The sequence below is a fragment of the Vipera berus genome (assembly GCF_964194415.1).
Source record: "Vipera berus genome assembly, chromosome: 1".
NCBI lineage: Eukaryota > Metazoa > Chordata > Lepidosauria > Squamata > Viperidae > Vipera > Vipera berus.
Genome location: NC_138202.1, coordinates 299,583,984 through 299,606,299, shown reverse-complemented (window position 1 = coordinate 299,606,299; position 22,316 = coordinate 299,583,984). Strand labels below are relative to the sequence as shown.

The following is a 22,316-nucleotide window of genomic DNA, read 5'->3' as shown; positions in this document are numbered from 1 at the left end:
TAGCCTTATCTTTCTCAACGGCTGATCTTTCTTGTCTGCATGAATCAGAGGCATTCTTATAATTTAATCAATGCTTCAAATTGTCTTCCTGTTCTAATAGGTTATTAACCTCATGCTTTGTAACAGCATCAACACAGGGTTTAGGCTTTGGACACCTGGAGGCCTCTGGTATTAATTGGGGAAAAACTGTTTAAACTTACTTTGATGGTGACTTCTACCCTCAAATGCACTGATTATATTAGCCATAATATAAGCTTTATTTTAAAAGCTTATTCAGCTGCCTGCAGCAATGAACAGCTGAAGGTAAAATTTTCTGAAGACTCTTAACAGTCTGGCTGAGTGTTCAATTTTATCTTCTACAATTCTGGTCAGAGGGGCCATTTCCTTTGCATTTTAGCTGAATGTAGTAGCTTGACAAGTAGCAGCGTAGACTGTGGTTCCGACTGTACCTCCACTACTAATGCTGTTGGCTGGATATTTAAGTGGCTTCATACTGTTGTCTCTTTGGACATAGAAGTGTTCCAATCTCCATCGTTCCCAGCTTTTCTGGAATTCTGTCCGAACCTTACATAAGGAAACAAAGGGAAAGAGGACAACATATGATCTAGTACTGCTGCACTTTTGTTACAGAGCTAAAAAAACATACAGTGTTTTAGATAATTAAAACTAATGAAATCAAATATCTTTATTATGGTGTTTAATTAACTTTACAGTAGGAAAACAGAGCTTGGTACAGCAATTCATTGCCAGGGAAAAGAAACACTAAGATGACAAAATAACCTATCAATTAAATGTTTTGTGCATTTGTATGAATTGAAGATATTTGGCCACCTGATATGAGCGTAAAGTTAGCATCCTTAACAAGGTTTTAATGTAGTTTTATTGTTCCAAGACATCTCATATACGTTGTTTTTTTAATACTAATGGCAACAGCTTCTTCAAACCCTATAGATAAAAATATATACACACAACACAGGATATAAGATTTATTGAAGACCTTTGCTGCAGACTGAGCTGTTCTAGCTAAAATTGGACTGAGCATGACTCTACAAAATCTGATATGTTTGCTTATAGTTTTTTCAAGAACTCTTTTCTGGCATTCAGTGTTCCCAATGTAACTGCAGCAAGTCCAACCTCTTGTATAGATAGTGTTAAAGAGCATAATTTCAATTGTTTTAAAGGCTTGGTTAAAAATGCAGGATTTTTTTCATGAGGTCAGGCTGAACTCCAGAGGGACTTACTGAGTAAATTTTCACAGTACTGAAATATAAAAACAATTACCAAATACAATTGTGACTAGTTAAGTATGGGATTTATGTATGTTGTATACATGCAACTTTTATACTCTAAGGATGAGCAATTCGCTATGAGAAGTCCCTATAGCAGGGGTGTCAAACTGCTGGCCTGTGGGCCGGATGCGTCACGCCAAAACCATGCCCACTCCATTGCCGGCAATGGGAAAAAAGTCATGATACGTTGTGACACATCACATGACATCTTGAGTTTGACACCTGTGCCTATAGCATGACCAGTCACAGAAATTATGCAAGTTACAATACAAAAAATCGCAAGAGCAATTACTGTTGATGAAATAACCATCTACCTCAACACAATCTGTATTAACAGCAGTTTTGGCTTCAGAGAGGACAACACAGGATTGAACCTTGCATGTCTACCATAAGTTTCTCCTTCCCCTAAGCAGAATGGATGAATAGTGTAACTGAGGAAGAGCAAACATTTACCAGAATCTCCAACATCTTTCAAGGCACCATAAGTATTTTAACTAAAACACAGCTGAGTGACATTTTGTATTTCATTAAGTAAGTTGGTTTTGAATCTAGTTTAAATTTATGGTGACTGAAATAGTTGAATATCAAGTTTGGTATGTGAAAATAAAAACTCAATCTAGGTAGTATTTATTCTACTGTTCATTTGATTTTAATCAACAAATGAAAAGGACTATTTCAATTCACTCAGATATGATGGAAATATTGGTACAAATTACTCCTCATTGCTTACAATATTGTATAAGAGAGCCACCATTGTTTAATTACGGATAGGCAATACTTTATGAAATGGCACAATTGGATGAAATATCCAAATAATGTCTCCTCAAAGGTCTTTATGATAACAATTAAGGAACAAAATGCATCAATATATTTCTATACTGCAATCACCACATGTTTTTACAATTGAGCATATAGATTTTCCATTTTTTCTGATAGGTTAAAGTTTAATGTAATTTCTCCAGCCTTCATCCATGACTGTAATTTAAGAAAGCATATTGTTGTATAAGAGTTAAAATCTAAATGTATAAAATATGTTCTGAGCCATTTCACCATGCTAACAATCTAGTGATCTGTGAATGAACTCCAAGGTCATAATAGGAAATAAATATTGCATTGGGGAAAGGAAACCAATTACAACAACAAAACTATGACCTATATCAGTTTTTAAGGAAAGAAGAGGGAGGGAAAATTGGCAAAGCAAATAATTATTTTAAAATTTGAAAAATACCACCGTGAGGTTATTTCTAGGTTCTAGAATCTAGGCTCATGTCTTTTTACAGGAAGTTCAGTTTTATCATGTCTCTTTACATAATGTGGTACTTTTGATTTTTATAGAAATAATGTAGAGTGGCCTATTATATTATGACAGCAGTGTGCATATTTACACTACCATTATTTTTCCACATCCATAAATCAGAAACACCTTAAAACCTGAAAGTTCCAATGTTTAACCTAAAGTAGAAAAAATATCTGAATATAATGCTTTCCATTATGGTATACCCATTTGCATGCCTACCCTAAGCCTCTGGAAGTAGATCAAATATCAAAAACAAACCAGGCCTGCAACTATGAGGATGGTTGAGCATCCCATATATTTAAACTTATCCCTTGTAAGCAGTAGCATATCAAAACTGGGAAAACTTTGGTGAAAGAAGAGCTAAAAAGAAAACTATGAGTAAGAAATAGGTTCAAGATGAGTCACTTATGGTCTTCCTTTTGCTTTTCAAATTGGAAATAGATTTGTCCTCATAATACTGTAGAATGTGCTTGGTAAAAAATGTTTAAAGAATTTAGTAGAGCTGTAATTAAATGGTTTATTACATGTTTTAAAGTGGAAGCATTTCTTAAAAATTCAGATTTTAATTCTCAGTAGCACTTTAATTCAAAATTCCAGGAGTCTCAGAATCGAAATCCTTGTAACCATGCATGAAATCTAGTTATACGGAGATTTATTTGGCAAAATAACTGTCTATAGAATAACTGTCTATACTGGTTAAAAGTACTACGACTTTGCTAGAGACAACTATTCTCATGTCAAATTTTACACCAGAGATAAACATTCAAGCTCAAATTTTATACAGATTCTGGTATTTTACCAGAACAAGAACTGAGTAATTCAAGTGTAATTACTTGTTAAAAAGAATTGGAACTGAAAGCTGAATGGACTGAAGAAAACAAATGAATGAGAACAAAATATGATCAAACATCTGTCCAAAGATATTTCCATTCATGTTTTCCCTTGAATGGAAATCTATAGCATATGTTCCACAGTCTTTCAAGATTCATTTTATTATGAACAGTAGATTCAAACATCCCCAAATTATGATTACTTCATTTGTGGTAATTCACTGTTCTCTAAGTTATGTAGACCTACTATTGTGTTCAAAGTTCAATGAAATTTACTTGTTTTTAGAAACAACCATTTTAAATGTTGAAAGCTATCTACTGAATGATGTATGATAACAGCTACAAGTTTTAAAAGAATAGATCCTTTTTGTGTGATGAGTATAATGATTTTAAAGAGGATATGAAGTTTTGCCTCTGTTTAAATCCAAAAAAGGTAAAACTCACCGGATGTCAAATTTAGCTAGCCATTTTGAAGATTAAAGTCCTTTTTAAATAAAAGCTATAAATGATTTTGATCCAAAATAGCCATCATTTGGTAGATAAATGTGATTTTAGTTTCTTTTAAATGTGTTATTGATAGAAGCAATCAAAACTTAATAGTGTGGAATTAAGCAACTTTCTATGCCTCTCACCTCAGTATTGTTAAAACAGTAGAGAATTGCCACCAGAAGTCCCTGAAAAGCAAAGATAACAAAATAGCAGTTAGAAAAACCACACATCCTTGAATTAAGCTTCACCAGCAAAACCAATGAGGAAACAGACTATATCTAATTCTGCTTTTTTCTGCAGCATGAGAAAGTGGAAGAAGATTTCATTTGACTGAATAGTGCCTTGCTGACTCAAGACCAGGAAGAAAAGCTCCTACAGAATGTCAGGTTAATTCATTTCATTAGCAACTTGGTTCATTGCCCTTTTGGGGGGAAAAATGACAACTGATAGTCAGATAGTGACTGATTCATTCAATGTAAAAATAGCAGCACTAACAGATTAAATCAGATGCATATTCACTACAAGGAAATTTCTCAAGAATTAGGAGCAGTGTGTTGCTAACACAGTCTTCCTCAACCAGACAGGCTGGGATTGCAGTTCATCAACCTGATGTCCCTCTACAAATACTCTGCAAATAGTGCAAGTCACATCTCTTGAAAAATTATGTAGATTATTTTCAGCCTGTCAGCTTGCAGTTAAGCACACTTCCACGTAGACCCTGTGCCTATTCAGAGCATTCAGTTCACCTAGCAAAAATATAGCTTGACATGTATCATTAGAAACCTCAAAGCATTTAACTCAGATAAAACTAGATGAATTAGATAAAAAGCAAAGCCCCGAGAGATACTATAGAGCAAAAACAAGAATTTATATAGCTGTATAAAAAGCAAAGTCTTTTCCAGAGCCATTAGAAATAATCCTGTGAAATATTAATATGGTCAGTCCTAAAAGACAGTCTACCCACACTCCTATCTGTATATAACAGCAGCAGAATAAAGGCAGAAAGTAAGACACCAGGTGATCTCTTCTGTATTCTGTATCACAAAGAAAACCATTTGGTCGAGGGGGGTGATATATCCAAGTGTGCCTTATTAAGCAAGTATCTCCAACTGACCACTGAACTGTCATGTAAAACTGATGGATTCCTTTGTTCAATTCCAACCTTGAGACAAGCATGCATGTCCTGCATTTGCTGAGTCAGCTGCAAAAATGATGAAATGGCTTGGCAGTTTTTTTGTTTGTTTGTTTCCTATTCTTCCGTTCTGATGAGCACTCAAAATTCTGGACAGTTGACAAACCTAATGGCTGGGCAAAACACGCCTACAATGAAATTAAAGGGAACCTTGCTTGTTAATCTAGTGAAAAAGGAAATTATGATTTCTCATCTAGATGTACTCTGAGTACTCTACAGTCATCTAGATGTACTTCATAGTAGGTGTATCAAATTCTAACCAAAGTGAAGACATTCATCCACTCAGTTTCTAGAGCACAACAATCCTAGCACAGACTGGAGCCGACACCATTAGAAACAGCCTTAAAAAAAGAAAAATCTTGAAATCCTGATTACAAAATTTCACACTGAATAGAGTATGTAGGTCCTACCTGAAAAGAAGCAGAGGAGAGTTCAAAAAAGAGCTTCACAAACCGCAGTGTCCCTTTGGCGTGCTCATCAGTAACAAAAGCAAAGATGATCTCATGTGTACCCAGAAGTGGGATCAGAGTCAGTGTAGATTTGGCCAATCTGGGAAGATCAGCCAAACAGGTTAACAAACAGAAGCAAAAGGTTCATCTAAAAGAAAAAAAATTCACTGGAATAAAACAAGTCTAACCACTCTTTTTGGAAAGCTATACCACAAAACAAATGGCTCTCTTGTCTCTAGGGCAGAGGTGTCAAACTGCCGGCCCGTGGGCCGGTTTCATCATACCAAAGCCGCGTCCACCCCATTGCAATGCAAAAAGAGTCGTGATACGTCGCAACATGTCACATGACGTGGCGAGTTTGACACCCGTGCTCTAGGGTCTCAACTTCTTCTGGGGAAATGAGTAGGTCTAGCTTCCAGGGCTTCAAGGCTCAAAGGCAACCTGTTGAATTAGCTTAAGCAACAATTTGGACACCAATAAAGCTGGCACAAAAATATTTATGGCTTCTGTATTCTTCTAAGCTCAGAAGGGAAGCCTTGTTGCATTATGCATCAAAATTTGCAGCAGGTATTCAGTGGTAGTCCCTAATGATTTGCAATATATATCTGAAATATATCTCTCCCTTTCCCACAAAAAGAGAAACCCCAACACGTACACAGGTAAAAAATGTTTTTGACCTAGAGGACAGGATTGATTTCCCCATAAACTATTCCAGTTATAAAAATACACTTAATTGATAAAATATGAGTGGCTTTGTAAAATTGTACTTTAAAATATTATGTGTCTAGGTAGAGAATTAAAGGAATATTTGGTTAAACTTGTACTGCAAAAGAGTATTTGTGGATGTAGCATATTTGCTGAAATGGTACTTATTGCTGACATATATTTGGTATGCCAAGCAACATTAAATATCAGTATCAAATATAAACATTGATACAAACTTATCAATACATTTCTACTCCAGACAATACCAAAACTAGTACTTTGAAATGCCTGATAAATCAGAATTTTTCCACAATAACTTGAAACCGACATAAAAAAGAAACCCACAGCTTGAAATAGGGGTGACAGGAAAATCTTCAAAGTAAATGATTTATTGAGGAGCATATACAATACTCCAAAACACTCCTAAAACAGATTTCAATATAAAACTATAAAAAGTTAATTTCCCTCTCCCTAAAAAAAGGAATTTGACAGATGTACTATACTGTCTGCCACAATTCAACATTTATCTGTACTTAAATTGTTATTGGTAAATGGCACAATTTTGTTTCTTCTTACTAGATAATCTGCACTTTTCTCAGTTGTCATAAGCATTTTTCCTTATGATCAATTATCATAAGCATTTTGCTTATGGGGGGGGGGAACCCTGATAATATTTTTGCTGACAAATGAACTTACCTGCATTTTATGTCACTTTTACGCAACAGATTTGCTTGCAGCTTAGAAATTATAATGCAAATAACCCTGATAAAGATTAGGAAGTTCACCTGAATAAAATAAAAAGGAATTACAAAGCAGATTGTAGAATTGAGCAGCATATCTCTGTTAATATAGCACTTTGCACTAGCACTTAGATGTATATACCGCTTCACAGTGCCTTACAGCCTTCTCTAAATGGTTTTTGCAGTGTCTACATATTGCTCTCAACAATGTGGGTCCTCATTTTACTGACCTCAGGAGGATGGAAGGCTGAGTTGTTGAGCCGGTGAGACTCGAACTGCCAAACTGCTGGCAGCCAGGAGTCAGCAGAAGAAGCCTGCAGTACTGCATTCTAACCACTGGCCCACCAGGGCTCTAATAATATTCATTTTAAGATTATGTTGCCAGACAACTCACTCCAAAATTATGCTCATCATATGAAATATCACAAATGAATACATCATTATATATTCTAGTTAACACACTTCAAATGAAATTTTAAACACATATGCCAATTATAAATTGATATTTTAACCGATGCCTTAATTATTATGATGGCTTCTTTATTATGCATTTTATCTACTTTATTATTATTAATATTATAAAATTAAAACAGGCCTATTGGGGATTCTTGCCAACAGCTTTTCTGTTTAGCACAGAGTCCAGTATGCATACCAGGGAAGAAAAAGGAGTTTAGCCACAACTAGACTAAGAATTTGATGGACATTCAATTACTTATTTATTGGAACACAGAAAAAAGCAATTCCCAAATTCATTTTTATAGATAGACTGGTTAAAAAACTGTCATGCATCATTTATGCATTGAATGTTAGGGGAAAGAAAACAATTAATGAAGCTCCTATAAAATTATTTTACTAATGAAGAGACAGCTACACTGCCAGCATTTTTATCCCTTTACACACGCTGCCCATAATCCATGTTACTACTGCAAGTATTTCCAATCACTTACCCCAATAGCAACCATAATAGGCAGCCTGATGATCAGCCAGTAGTTCATGTTCAGATTCTTATTCCAACAGCTGGAATAATAAAAAATGGGACAAGGATCAGTGCAAGGAGATAATAATGTAATTATCCCACATTTCTGTTCCAAACATAGAAAAGCATAATAGTTGCTACTTAATGCAGATACATAGCACAGATGAATCTTAGAAACAATTTCAATTAATCTAGCTCATTGATGCAAAATGGGTGCTCTCAAGCTCTCTGATAGTTGTTAACAATTAACAGTAATTAATAAAAGTGGTGGCGCAGTGGTTAGAATGCAGTACTGCAGGCTACTTCTGCTAACTGCCGGCTGCCAGCAGTTCGATTCTCACCGGCTCAAGGTTAACTCAGCCTTCCATCCTTCCAAGGTCGGTAAAATGAGGATGTTGAGGATAATATGCTGACTCTCTAAACTGCTTAGAGAGGGCTGCAAAGCACTGTGAAGCAGTATATAAGTCTATGTGCTATTGCTATTTCATTAGAAATTAGAAAACATGTTATAACAAGGGTCCCCAACCTATGGGCCTCAGCCTGGGACCGGGTTGCAGGCTTTTGGCCAGCAGGTTGCAGAAATGGCTAGCCAGTGCATGCATACGTGGGCACGCATTTCTGCCCCCACTCACGCTATGGCCTGCGGCCCCATTTGCACATGTGCGTGGGTGCGAACAGGGATGCTAGTGCGGGGCGGGTGTCCATGGCCTGTTTGCGCATGCATGAATGGGGTTGCTAGCTGCCACAGGGGCTGTGCAGTCATTCACGCATGCGCACGCATCAGCACATGTGCAACTGGGGACACTAGTGCCGCACCAGTGTGCGTACGTGCACCAATTTTGAAACTGATCTGCTTCCCTCTGATCTGCGAGCCCGGAAAGGTTGGAGACCTCTGGGTTATAAGGCAGAGTAGATAGTCACATTTCTATCCTCAAAATAAAAGATATACCAAATTTTTAGGGTTTTGATTGGGGAAAAAGTGTTTTGGTTTGCAGAAAATTTTGTTCTTGCAGCTGGCAGGACAACTGTCTGATCTGTTCAGACTTTCAGAGAAACCCTGTTCAAACCAATTTGAGTGTGCACATACATACATTCCTGCAAAGTTATATTTTCAACAGATCCTTCTTTGGACATTTTTCCTCCTTAAACAATTCCTTTCAGTTTATCTATCAAATCACTTCAAAGCAATGGCTTTGAGAAAAGCATTTATAATTGACTGTATTATCATGAAGAGATTGAACATTATTCAAAGACAAACAATATATACAATTACAATTTATAGTATAGAGGTATAACATTTACTATTTTGTGATTTAGGGTTAAATTGCCTCCTATAAAAGTGGGAGACTTTTTCTATAATTGTGATGCCAACCTTTTGATCTAACTTCCACCTAGCTTTCAATTGGGTATATTGAAACCAAGAGTAACTTATGTTTTCTTGTCTTAACTCATCTAATGATTTAAGTTGCCAATCATTCCCTTGCAATCTAAGTAATTCCTTATAAGAAACCATATCCAAACTCACTCCCATAGATACGCCCTCTATCGCGTGTCCAGGAATTCCCCAAATCTGTATTTTATAATTTAACTTATAATAATACTTTTTCCAGACACGCAATAAAGCACTAGATCAAAATTTAGTAAAACAAATTAGAGATTTAACTTGTGCACATATAAAGAGGATATATAATGCTTTAATTGAATTGGATTCGGAAACGGAACTGGTTAAAGACTGCATGATAAAGTGGGCACAAAATATTCAGGAACCAATTTCGTTGGACACTTGGGAGATAATTTGGGTCAGAAATGTTAAATTTACTCAGGCTCAAAACTTAAGAGAAAATTTTTATAAAATGTTTTAAAGATGGCATCTGGATCCCAAGAAGTTGTCTAACATGTATCCTAATTTACAGTCTAAATGTTGGAGATGTGGTAGTTTAGAAGCCACCTATTTTCATATGTGGTGGACTTGTAGAAATATAAAAGCTTTTTGGATTAAAATTTGGTGGAACATTCAAAAGATTTTTAAGAGAAAGATAAAGTTTTCTCCGCAATTGTTTTTATTGGGTATTGTTGTAGATTGTGATGTTAAAGAAACTAATTTGATGTTGAATATGATAACAGCAGCACGGTTACTGGTGGGACAATATTGGAAGAAGGATAGTTTGCCTACTATAGAAGAATGGGTGTTTAAAGTTTCGAATCTTGCAGAAATGTCTAAGATTTCTGCTTACTTGAAAGATCATTCACAGGAAAGATATATTTCAGTTTGGAGGAGATGGATAGATTATATTCAGAATAAATATGGGACTAAAAAGTTCCATTTAGCTTATGAGTAGATTTTAGAGGGATATTGTTATTGGTACTTTATATGCAGTTATGTTAAAGGGGAGTTAAAGCACATTATGAATTTGGTTAATTGTATATTATGCATAATTTTTATTTAGAATATGATTATTATAACTATAATCCTGTATTTAGCTCTGGGAAGTGGGGGGGAAGTGGGCGGGTTTGGGGTGGGGGGGATTTGGGGATATATTGTAAAATCTTGTTTTTGTAAAACTCTTTAATAAAAAAAAAGTGGGAGACTTTTTCATTCTTACTTCAATTAAATCCCTAATTATCTTGTCCTTTATAAAACCCTGTAATGAACATAAGTCAATCTTGAGATTCTCAATATACATGGCAAATGCTTGCTTATACAACAGTTTGGTCATGTATCATTTACACATCACTGGAGATGATAGGTAGAGAAGAGGTAGGAATGGATGCTGTTATCTCACTGTGCATTTATACATCATTCACAAGGCACTACTTGTTTAATTCTACAGACATGGATCTGAAGTTAAAAAAAATATCCTGAAAGCAAGATGGAGAAAAATAGAGACATACTTTTATTTCAGAAATCTAGCTGTCTAATGGACCCCCTATTAGAGGTGCTTTAGTGTCACACATACTGAATACCGTATTTTCCGGCATATAAGACAACTTTTTAACCCATGAAAATCACCTCAAAAGTTGGGGGGTCGTCTTATACGCCGGAAAAATACCTCTCGGATCTTTTCTCTTTCCTGCTGGGCGGCGGGATCGCTGGGTGAATGGAGGTAGGCATGGCGACCCGTGGTAAAGCGGCTGACGGCGAACGGGTGATGGAGGGCAAACTCTCGTTAGCTTCTGGGGCGGCTACTGCAGCTGCCGCCGTTGCTCTCTCTAGGACTGGCCATGCTAGCGCCTCCAATGCTGGCTGTCAGGTCCCTGATGAGAGGAGGGGCAGGCAGTCCCCAGAGGCGCCCCGCTCGACCATAGGAAGGGAGCACCTTTGCTCCCGCCGAGGCACCGCCTGACTCGCACCGACCAGAAGAATTGCTTGCCCGGTCACGGAGTGCGGAACTGAGAGCAGCAGCGCACCAGGCGAGAGAGCTCAGAGAAAAGAAGGCGAGGCGCCCATTTGGCGGGGAAGGAGCAAAGCTGGGCAAATCACAGAGCAGGAGGAGCAGAGAAACATTACAGGGGAAAAGGGGGCGGGGTTTAAAAGGCAAGGCGGGCGGGACGTGGAGATGTTCTGCAGTTAGAAGTAACGAAGGAGCCTCCGGACATTTTCTGGATCAGATTGTGCAAACTGAGCGTGCCGCTACAGTCCTCGTGTTTCCCAGGGTTGCCTGTCGTGCCAGAGGTATTCCCTGTAGTCCCAGATTCTTTAGCTCCCCACTTTAATTCGGGCGAATTTTGTGCTCCGTGGAGAAACATTAATAGGCAAATGCCGTTTGTTTAACCGCACAAAACTCGGGGGAAACCTTGGTATTTGGGAACGGAAAGGCTTAAGCCTTTTCATTTCTGTTTTATGCACAGGCTGGGAGGGTCACAAAGTTTACCTCTTTTATTTTAGCAACGTCGTGGCACTTATAACAAAAGGGTACTAACGCTAAACGAGTTGTTAATATGCAGATTGTGTGCCAGGAAGTGAAATATTGAGTTATTAGCCCAAACCCTATAATTTAACATGAAAAGTAGGGGGTCGTCTTATATGCCGGGTCGCCTTATACGCTGGAAAATACGGTATTTATTTAAGCTAGTTGAATTTCAGTGATATTTTGGGCAATAAAGTACAGGAACAATGTAATTAATAAATAATATTTCTCTGAGGTGTGATTTTTTTTAACAGAATTTCATTTTAGGTATATATGTTAACTAAAAAAACAACCCTGTAGGTAATAACATTGGATGTTGGATAAATAAGCATGCTGACAAAAAAGGTTTGTATTTTCTTAAACGTTTGTGGTTTCAGTATACTAGAACAATCTTAAAGAGTTTCTAGCATAATGGAAGAAAATAAGTAGTGGAACTCTCCAGTGTGTTCACTGGTTTCTTAGGGCCTGCTAAAGATTTAGCTGCTTTTAAATGTATACAAATGTGCAATCCTACACATTTCCTACCTACAGGTAGTTCTCAACTTACAGCCATTGATTTAGTGACCATTCAAAGTTACAACGGCACTGAACAAGTGACTTATGACTGTTTTTCATACTTATGCCCATTGCGGCATTTGGACACTTTGCAATTGGCATATATTGTTGATGGTTGCAGAATCCTGGGATCATGTGATTACCTTTTGAGACCTTCTGACAAGCAAAGTCAATAGGGAATCCAGATCCACTTAACTGTGTTATTAACTAAACAACTGCATTAATTCACATAGCAATAAAGGAATAAAGTGGGACTGTCTTTTTTTAGCAATGGAAATTTTGGTCTCAATTGTGGCCAAGGACTTACTGTATTACAATACAATTAAAATGCCAGAAAAATAAGTGTTTGAAAAGGGCAAATAACTAAACTCAAAGCCTTTGATTCTTTTTAAAGCTTATGTCCAAGTTTAAAATATACCAGCCAACAGGTAGCAATCAAAAGTGTGTACTTACTTTATTCATAGTGCAATGCAATCTTTTATTTAATTTCTTCTACCTCCAACTCCACCCCTCACCCTCAAAAGAGACACATACAATAGCAAAACACTATTTTAACTGGATCTGAAGTGATATTTGGCACTTGGAAGCAATTTTTTCACCAAGACAAACCAAACAAAAAAGTCCATTAGTGAGTGACAACTAACTGCCTACCAATTTACTCAAACTGTCATTCACCACAAACAGCAAATTATACCACAATACAAAGCTGTACTTCTGCATTCAGTACTCGCTCTATCACTGGGTTGTTGACTGAAAGCTTATTAGCACTCAGGATGATTTAAACTCTTTTGACTTGTGCTTGTTTCATGCTTGATACACCTCTTTACATCACCAGTCCCACTAGGGGATATTGACAAGTTGCAGGCACAATTCATATATATTTCCCCCACCTTTTGGGGGGTAGAGGGGAGGAATAACCTGATGTTTTCTAATCTTTCTGGAATATGAGGAAATGGATGTAATTAGTTGTACAATGTTTGTGTTCACATTTCTGTATAGATTTGGCACAATGTAACAAATAATGTCTTAAGCAATATTTGTAAATAAGACTCAGGAAAACATTATATTCCCTTCCTTTCTTCCTTAAACCTACCCACAGCCACCAATTCTGCCCACTGCCTGGAGTTCGATCCTGACAGGGCTCAAGGTTGACTCAGCCTTCCATCCTTCCGAGGTTGGTAAAATGAGGACCCAGATTGTTGGGGGTAACATGCAAATAATGTTTATACTGTAAACCACACAGAGTGCTATAAAGTGCTATGGGACAATGTGTAAGTCTAAATGCTATTGCTATTACTATCATTCCCATCTGAAAATTTGTAAATTTTCCAGAATAGATTTTTTACACAGGATTCAAAATTCCCTAGAACAAAACATTTCTACAGGATGTCCCAAAGGTACTTTTTCAAAAGGGAACTGGTCTTTGTTTTTCCTTGAAGACGTTTCACCCTCATCAAAATAGAGCTGGAAGGGACCTTGGAGGCCTTCTAGTCCAACCCCCTGCTCAAGCAGGAGACCCTATACCATCTCAAACTAGTGGCTGTCCAGTCTCTTCTTAATGACCTCCAGTGATGAAGCACCCAAAACCTCTGAAGGCAAGCTGTTCCACTGGTTAATTTTCCTCACTGTTAGGAGGTTTCTCCTCAATTCCGGATTGCTTCTCCCCTTGATTACTTTCCATTCATTGTTTCTTGTGATTTGGAAAATAAGTTGATCCCCTCTTCTTTGTGGCAACCCCTCAAATACTGGACTACTGATATCATGTCACCCCTAGTTTTTTCCCCTCTGGGCTAGCCATACTCAAATCCTGCAACCATTCTTCATCACAAAGACATTTCTATAGGATCCAAATCAATATACAGAAGCCAACTATAGCCTAGAATCCTTATAACTTCTCAAATAAGAATATTTCCCATGTCACTAAATGTCAAATAGAAAAGATGTGGTCTACATGTGAAGGTCCAATAAAACTGATTTATTGCTACTCACACCTATGCACAGGACTATTCTCAATTAATGGTTAGCACCTGCTTTGAGTTAAATAAGGGTCAACAGAATTCAAGGGAGGTTGCACTTAGTTTGCTTGTGACTACATAGGGATTTTAGGCTGACCCCCCTTTTAACTTTGCCCCCAGGTTCTGCCACTCCTTCTCCTACATTAAATTAATCCCATCATGCTGAAATTAATTTTTGAAATAGGGAAGGTTGCATACTGGTTCATAATTGTCAAACACCTCTGGATATTCGGAAAAGCTCTTAAGGAAAGGAGATACTCCTGCTTCCTTTAAGGTTGTTGGCCACTCTCTTTCATGAGCATTTGGAGAACACTTTAAGGAACAAATGCACTTCTTGAAACTTCCTATTCCTGTGCTGAAAATATCATGCCAAATGAAGTTTCCTTTTTGCAATATGGCTGCTGACATATGATACATAGCTCAAAGTCTGATCTTTGTTTAAAACTATTGATTTTCACTTCCACGCACAAGGAGAATTATCAGTTGCTGGGATCACTGCAGACTGAACATTATTTATTTTTCATTATCCTTCAAAGGCAAATGACAAGCTCATTTTATAACTTGGAATAATTTATTATACTTATGAAGACTATTATGACTTTTAGCAGCCATTTCTATCCTTTACAGAAAGGAAAGCCCCAAGTATATTTTACAATTTTACAAATACAGTATCTTTGTAAGATTTTAGGTAAGATTTTTTTTTTTTTTTTTTTTTCCTGCCCAAGATGGCGACGGCCGCAACTTAGGCTTCGGGCGCTCTTTGAGGGCTTCAAAGGATTTAGCTCGGGGAAGCCCACGGTATGTCGAGGCGATTCTGGGGGTGGGGGGTCTAAAAACAGCTGCTGGGCGCTGTTTTTCTGCGGCGCTGATCCCCCCCCTTCGAGCCAGCGGCTTTTGACATCTGCCGCCTGTCAACCTGCCGGCCCATGATGGCGCCGAACGCTGCTACGCTGTGAAACCCGAGATGTTAGCCCTGCTTTTTCATCTGCTGCTGGCCGAGGCGACTTCGTGCTGCTGTTGGCTGTGGCTACTCCGGGACTCGGGGGTTTTTAAAACAGCTGCTAAGCGCTGCTCTCTGTAGCGCTGAGCCCCCCCCCCTCCGAAACAGCGTCTCGTGGATTCTAGCGAGCGGTGCCGAGAACTGTCTGTCGACTTGCTGAGCCTCATCATGGCGCTGAGCGCTGCCACGTCGTGAAGCTCGGGACGTCTGCTTTGTTTCCATCTGCTCGCGGGCTGAGGCAGCTTTGGGGATTGGGGATTGTTGGAACAGCTGCTGGGCGCTGCTTTTCGTGACGCCGAGCCCCCCCCAACCAGCGGTCTGCTGATTTGAACGAGCAGCGCTGAGAATTTCCTGCCGACCTGCTGAGCTCCGTTATGGCGCCGAGCACTATTACAGCACCGGGAAGCCCGGGACGCCTTGCCTGTCTTCCTTCCTCTGCTTGCTCGTCGTGGATACCCTCTGTTGTTGGAGGGGCAGCGGCGATGATCCCACCGGACGGAGATTCTTCTACTACCATTGGCTGGCTGGCACCGTTTTCTGCGGTGCGGAGCCTCCTCTCCTCCCGGATGGTGGTTGCAGACTGTGGGCCTGGTCATCGGCCTCGGCGGACATGCTAGCGAACTTTTTTATTCAATATAGCTGCTGGGACTACCTCTTTCCTCCGTTGGAGATGGTTTGGACTGGCGGACGGGCATTGACTGACGGCGCTGATTGGCGGTGTGAGGATCAACAGAGGCTTGGCCTCCCTGTCCTTTACTTTTTTGCTCCCAGGCAGGCGTTATGACTGGCTCCGTACCTGATGGGAATTAAGATCTCCCTATTGATAGTCCAATTGTGGACGGGACCGAACCGTGGTGGGAGGACGGTTTTGGACTGGTCAGCGTCCACCTCACTGGTGTGAGAGACCAGTTGGGGTGGGCCTGGCTCAGGATCCCCTTTTTCTCTCTCTGCTCCAGTCAGATGCCTCAGCCGGAGTGAGAGGACGGCTGAGGTTGTCTTTTGGATTTCCATCTCAGGTGAGAGCTGAGATGGCTTTGCAGATTGAGAGATACGCCCACTGGACTTTTTCTTTTTCCATCTATGTACCATCAACGAGCGATCCTCTGGATATATTTGTAACATCGGCCCTGAGAGACTATTCGAGCGCAATATGATCTATCGTTATTCCGAAGCGGATTTGTATGCCCTTAGGGCGGTTCCTGCCTCATGGGCGCGACCTGTCGCCTGTTTCCATACTCCCCTTAATGACGGGTCCAAGCTTTGGGACTCCGAGAGGTGGTTGGGCTTGGACAGGGGCCTCGAGTTAAGACGCGCTAAGAGGCCCCTGATAAGATTCTTAGCCGGTTATTTTAAGAGGTTAGGGAGGGGGAGGAAGGGGAGGGTGGGGAAGGAATCTGTAACCGGCACTCAGTCTGGACCTGTTAGAGGTCCCGACGGGACGGGGTCGGGGGAGGTGGCTGCTGGCGCTGGGAATGTGGGGGTGGGGCATCGAATCCCCACGGCGATAGGGTATGGCAGCAGGTGTTTGCGCGGAGGGCCATATCAACATCTGGGATCGCGCCCCCGCTATCTCCGAGCGGTGGCGCGCTCCGACCCTCCGGTTAGCACCCTCCTACCCGGGGATGAGGGTGATCAGGCCCCTGAGCTCAGGTTGGTCTATTTTAACGCTAGATCCGTAGTTAACAAAGCTCCCCTCATCCGTGATCTGATCGAGGAGGAATGTGCGGATCTAGCGTGCATCACGGAAACTTGGTTGGGTTCGGAGGGAGGGGTGCCTCTCACCGAGTTATGCCCGCCAGGTTTCCGGGTGCTGCACCAGCCACGGGCTCAGGGCAGGGGTGGTGGGGTGGCAGTGGTTATTCGGGAGACTTTGTGTCCCCGGGAGGCCACCATTGTCCAGATGGCCGGGAGTGAATCCCTCCTCTTGAGATGTGGTCCTCGGGTTCAGTTGGGCTTGTTGCTCACATACCTGGCGCCCAGCTGTGTGGCAACAGCCCTGCCTGAGCTGCTCGACACCCTCTCAGGGTTGGCGGTGGAGTTCCCCAGGCTTATAGTCCTGGGTGACTTCAACCTGCCATCACTGGGGGGGTCGTCGGAGTTAGCTCGGGAGTTCATGGCTTCCATGACAGCCATGGGCCTGACCCAGGTTATTGAGGGCCCTACTCACGAGGGGGATCATACTCTCGACCTGGTGTTCCTGTCTGGACAGTGGTTGGATGATCTGGGAGGGGGTTCTCCGTCCATCACCCCTCTGTCATGGTCAGATCATCACCTCCTGAGGCTGGTTTTCCGTCATGCCATCCCCCGCCGCTGGGCGGCGGAACCGACCAGGTGGTTCCGCCCCAGGCGCCTAATGGACCCGGATCGGTTCCAGAGGGCGCTTGGGCCGATACCTATCACCCTTACCCACAGCCCAGTCGATGCTCTGGTGGAGGCCTGGGAAACGGCCGCCACCAGGGCACTCGACTGTGTTGTACCCATGCGACCTCTGACTCGGCGCAGATCCCGTTGGGCTCCATGGTTCTCTGTGGAGCTCCGGGAGATGAAGCGTCGGAGACGAGGTCTAGAGAGCGGTTGGAGATCCAGCCGATCCGAATCCGACCGATTGCAGTTAAGAACCTTCATAAGGTCTTATCTTGCGGCGATAAGGACGGCGAAGTCTAACTACTTTGCCGCCCTTATCGCGTCCGCAGATAATCGCCCGGCCGCCCTGTTTAGGGTGACTCGCTCCCTCCTTAACCAGGAGGTGAGGGAGGATCCCTTGCAGGGACGAGCCGAGGAGTTTAGTCATCATCTGACGGACAAAATCGCTCAGATCCGGACCGGCTTGGACTCTGACTGGGCAGAGTCTGATGTGGAGGAATCAGGCGGTCTTGAGCACGTTATCTGGACTGAGTTCGACCCTGTTTCCCCTGATGATGTGGACAGGATCATGGGGAGACTGAGCTCCACCACCTGTTTGTTGGATCCGTGCCCCTCCTGGCTAGCTTATGCGGCTCGGGAGGGAACACGAGGCTGGTTCCATGCAGTGATAACTGCTTCTTTGAAGGAGGGTGTCTTCCCTGCCGCCTTGAAGGAGGCGGTGGTGAGACCCCTCCTCAAGAAGCCTGCTTTGGACCCGGCTGTTTTAAACAACTATCGTCCAGTCTCCAACCTTCGCTTCCTGGCGAAGGTTGTTGAGAGTGTGGTGGCGCATCAGCTCCCTCTGTTCCTGGAGGAAACTGATTATCTGGACCCGTACCAATCGGGCTTCAGGCCCGGACACAGCACGGAGACGGCATTGGTCGCGCTGGTGAATGATCTCTGGAGGGCTAGGGACAGGGGTTGCTCCTCTGTCCTGGTCCTATTAGATCTCTCAGCGGCTTTCGATACCATCGACCATGGTATCCTGCTGCGGCGTCTCAGGGGGTTGGGAGTGGGAGGCACCGTCTTACGGTGGTTCTCCTCCTACCTCCAGGGCCGCTCGCAGTCGGTGTTGACAGGAGGGCAGAGATCCGCCCCGAGGTCTCTCATTTGTGGAGTCCCTCAGGGGTCGGTTCTCTCGCCCCTCCTGTTCAACATCTACATGAAGCCGCTGGGCGAGATCATTCGTGGTTTTGGGGTGGGGTATCACCAGTATGCTGATGATACCCAACTTTTTCTTTCCACCCCGAACCAACCCAGTGATGCCCTCTCCGTGATGTCCCGGTGCCTGGAGGCGGTCCAGGTCTGGATGGGGAGAAACAGGCTTCGTCTCAATCCCGCCAAGACTGAGTGGCTGTGCATATCGGCGTCTCGGGTTAACCAAGTTATTCCACCTCTAATGATGGGGGGTGAGGTGTTACCCCCCGTTGATAGGGCTCGCAACTTGGGCGTCCTCCTGGATTCACGGCTCAATTTTGAAGATCACATAGGAGCCGTGACCAGGGGGGCTTTTGCACAGGTTCGCCTGGTGCGCCAGTTGCGTCCCTATCTGGACCGAGACGCCCTACGCACAGTCACTCATGCGCTTGTGACCTCCCGTTTGGACTACTGTAACGCTCTCTACATGGGGCTGCCCTTGAAGACCACTCGGAGGCTTCAACTGGTGCAGAATGCGGCCGCGCGAGTTGTAATGGGGGTTTCCCGATACTCCCATGTAACACCTCTACTCCGCGAGCTGCATTGGCTTCCGGTTGCCCTCCGGGTGAAATTCAAGGTGCTGGTTATCACCTATAAAGCCCTATATGGCCTGGGTCCGGGTTATTTGAGGGAACACCTGCTGCCGGCATCAAACGCCCTTCGCCCAGTGCGCTCCCACAGGGAGGGTCTGCTCAGGGTTCCGCCGGTGAGAGATTGCCGGCGGGTGACACCCAGGGATAGGGCCTTCTCAGTGGGAGCGCCTGCCCTCTGGAACCAGCTGCCAGTAGAGCTGAGGACTGCTCCCGACCTCCGATCATTCCGCCGGGGCCTGAAGACCTGGCTCTTTGAGCTCTCGGGCCCAGGCTGAGGGGAAAATTTTAACTGGGGTTTTAATGTACAGGGTGAATTTAATGCTTTTTAAATTGGTTTTAACTTTTGTATGTTTTGATTTTAATTCCCTGTAAACCGCCCTGAGTCCTCAGGGAAAGGGCGGTATACAAATGCAAATATTAAATTAAATTAAATTAATTAAATAGCCATACTCCTTGAGTTTCACTGATTTGATAATGTGTTTAACAGAAGTTGTAAGTCTTTTTAAAAATAACATAAAAGCCAAGCAATTGAATATATTAAACACTTCAAACACATTTTTAGACTGACAAATATCTGCTATGCATTTAAGTCTTCTGGGTGCCTAGAAACAGAAAACTGAAAAATTACTGTAATCTGGGTTTTAGAGAAGAAATTCAGAAAACATTAGAAATACCGTAGTTTCCGGCGTATAAGACTACTTTTTAACCCATGAAAATCTTCTCAAAAGTCAGGGGTCGTCTTATACGCCGGGTGCTGAAAATTTAGGGACAGGGCTGGCTGGAAAACCTGGAGCGGATCTCCCATTTAGTCTGCGCAGGGAAAGCGGGACCAACTGGAGAAGAAGCTGCAGTCTGTGATTTTTTACAGGCTGGGGTCTGGGCGTCTTTTCTTCTAAAGTTGAAGACCAGCTGTAGTATATCCCAACTTGAAAGGCAGGTGGGGAAGCCAGCAGCCAGAGCAGCGGCTTAGCTCTAAGGACACGTTTGACTCAGGAACTGGGCGGGCTGGCTGGAAAACCTGGAGCGGATCTCCCATTTGGTCTTTTTTTTTAAAAACCCATTTATATAATGCCCTTCTCCGAAGACTCAGGGTGGCTTACAATTTAAAGCACAAATCAATGTGCTTAGCAATAGCCTTCATTCTATGTATATGCCTGTTTATTAGGGCTTTCACCCCCCCCCCAAGCAGCATTATTACAAAGTCAGCTTATTGCCCCCAACAATCTGGGTCCTCATTTTACCTACCTTGGAAGGATGGAAAGCTGAGTCAACCTTGAGCCTGGTGGGATGCGAACCTGCACTAATTGCAGGCAGCTTGTGTTACTTAAGGCTCTGCGCAGGGAAAGCTTTAGAGTGAATTAGGAAAAGTGAATTAGGAAAATAGGGAATGGTTGCTGGAATCAGGGGCTGCCACAAAGAAGAGGGAGTCAAGCTATTCTCCAAAGCACCTGAAAGCAGGACAAGAAGTAATGGATGGAAACTAATCAAGGAGAGAAGCAACCTAGAACTAAGGAGAAACTTCCTGACAGTTAGAACAATTAACCAGTGGAACAACCTGCCTCCAGAAGCTGTGAATGCTCCAACACTGGAAGTTTTTAAGAAGAGACTGGACAGCCATTTGTCTGAAATGGTATAGGGTTTCCTGCCTTAGCAGGGGGTTGGACTAGATGACCTCCAAGGTCCCCTCCAACTACTACTTCTTCTTCTTCTTCTTCTTCTTCTTCTTCTTCTTCTTCTTCTTCTTCTTCTTCTTCTTCTTATTATTATTATTATTATTATTATTATTATTATTATTAGTTTAATCCACTTGCACTGTTTTATATTTACATGTTTGATGACAAACAGCCTTATGTTTATAAGTGACAGTTTTCCTACTAAGCACCTGCATGTCATAAGCATTTGAATTAAAATTACCATATTAAAATCAAATCTGATGTTTTTTAATTTTTATTTGGTGTGCGTTGGAAGAGGGGTAGTCTTATACGGCGAGTATAGCCCAAACCCTATAATTTAACAGGAAATGTAGGGGGTCGTCTTATACGCCCAGTCGTCTTATACGCCGGAAAATACGGTATCTGAAAATTATGACACACACACAAATCTTATATTAATATTAATAATAATAAACACTGTACTTTCTGTACAGCTTACTCAGACAGTTGAAAGTGTAGGATTTCACAAAGACTTTTAAATGAAACTTGTAGTTTCATCATTTACGCACAGAGCAACAGATGCAACAAGACTATTTCACATTTGCAACACCCCCAAAATCTAGAAGAATCTCTTTCTTACCCCTATATAAGAGAGCCACTTCATCATGGAACTCATTGGTGACTTTGAGTCAGTCATTCTCTCTCAACCCAACTGCTTCCCGGGGATGTTGTTGTAGACATTAGGTAAACACTCATAACGTGTTAGCAATTTTCATTTTTTATAAAATAAGTTTATGAAATAGAAACCAGACTTTAAATTTATTGCCATTTATTCCCTCCTAACTTTTCATTTGAGAATCTGTCCAGAAGAAATCTGTATTTTCATGATTATTTCCTCAAATACATTTTATATTCAAATTTCCATTTTTGCAGTTTTGCAAATATAGGTGTGTCTATATAATTTATATACATTTATAAATAATTTTATAAATTATAAATTTATAAATTATAATGTATATAATTGTA

General features: G+C 41.7%; 1 protein-coding gene across 1 annotated transcript in view; it reads right to left on the bottom strand.

The window, feature by feature from the left end:
- Positions 1-340: 340 nt before the first annotated feature.
- Positions 341-22,316, bottom strand: part of GLP1R (glucagon like peptide 1 receptor) — a gene marked incomplete at its 5' end in the record, with an annotated part of 106,623 nt that continues 84,647 nt past the window's right edge. Inside the window, 5 exons of the mRNA XM_081315189.1 lie at positions 341-564; positions 4,049-4,090; positions 5,508-5,646; positions 6,948-7,036; positions 7,939-8,008. Of these exons, the coding sequence (XP_081171315.1) occupies positions 394-564; positions 4,049-4,090; positions 5,508-5,646; positions 6,948-7,036; positions 7,939-8,008 (511 nt within the window). The 3' untranslated portion in view covers positions 341-393. The remainder of the gene's footprint in view (positions 565-4,048; positions 4,091-5,507; positions 5,647-6,947; positions 7,037-7,938; positions 8,009-22,316) is intronic.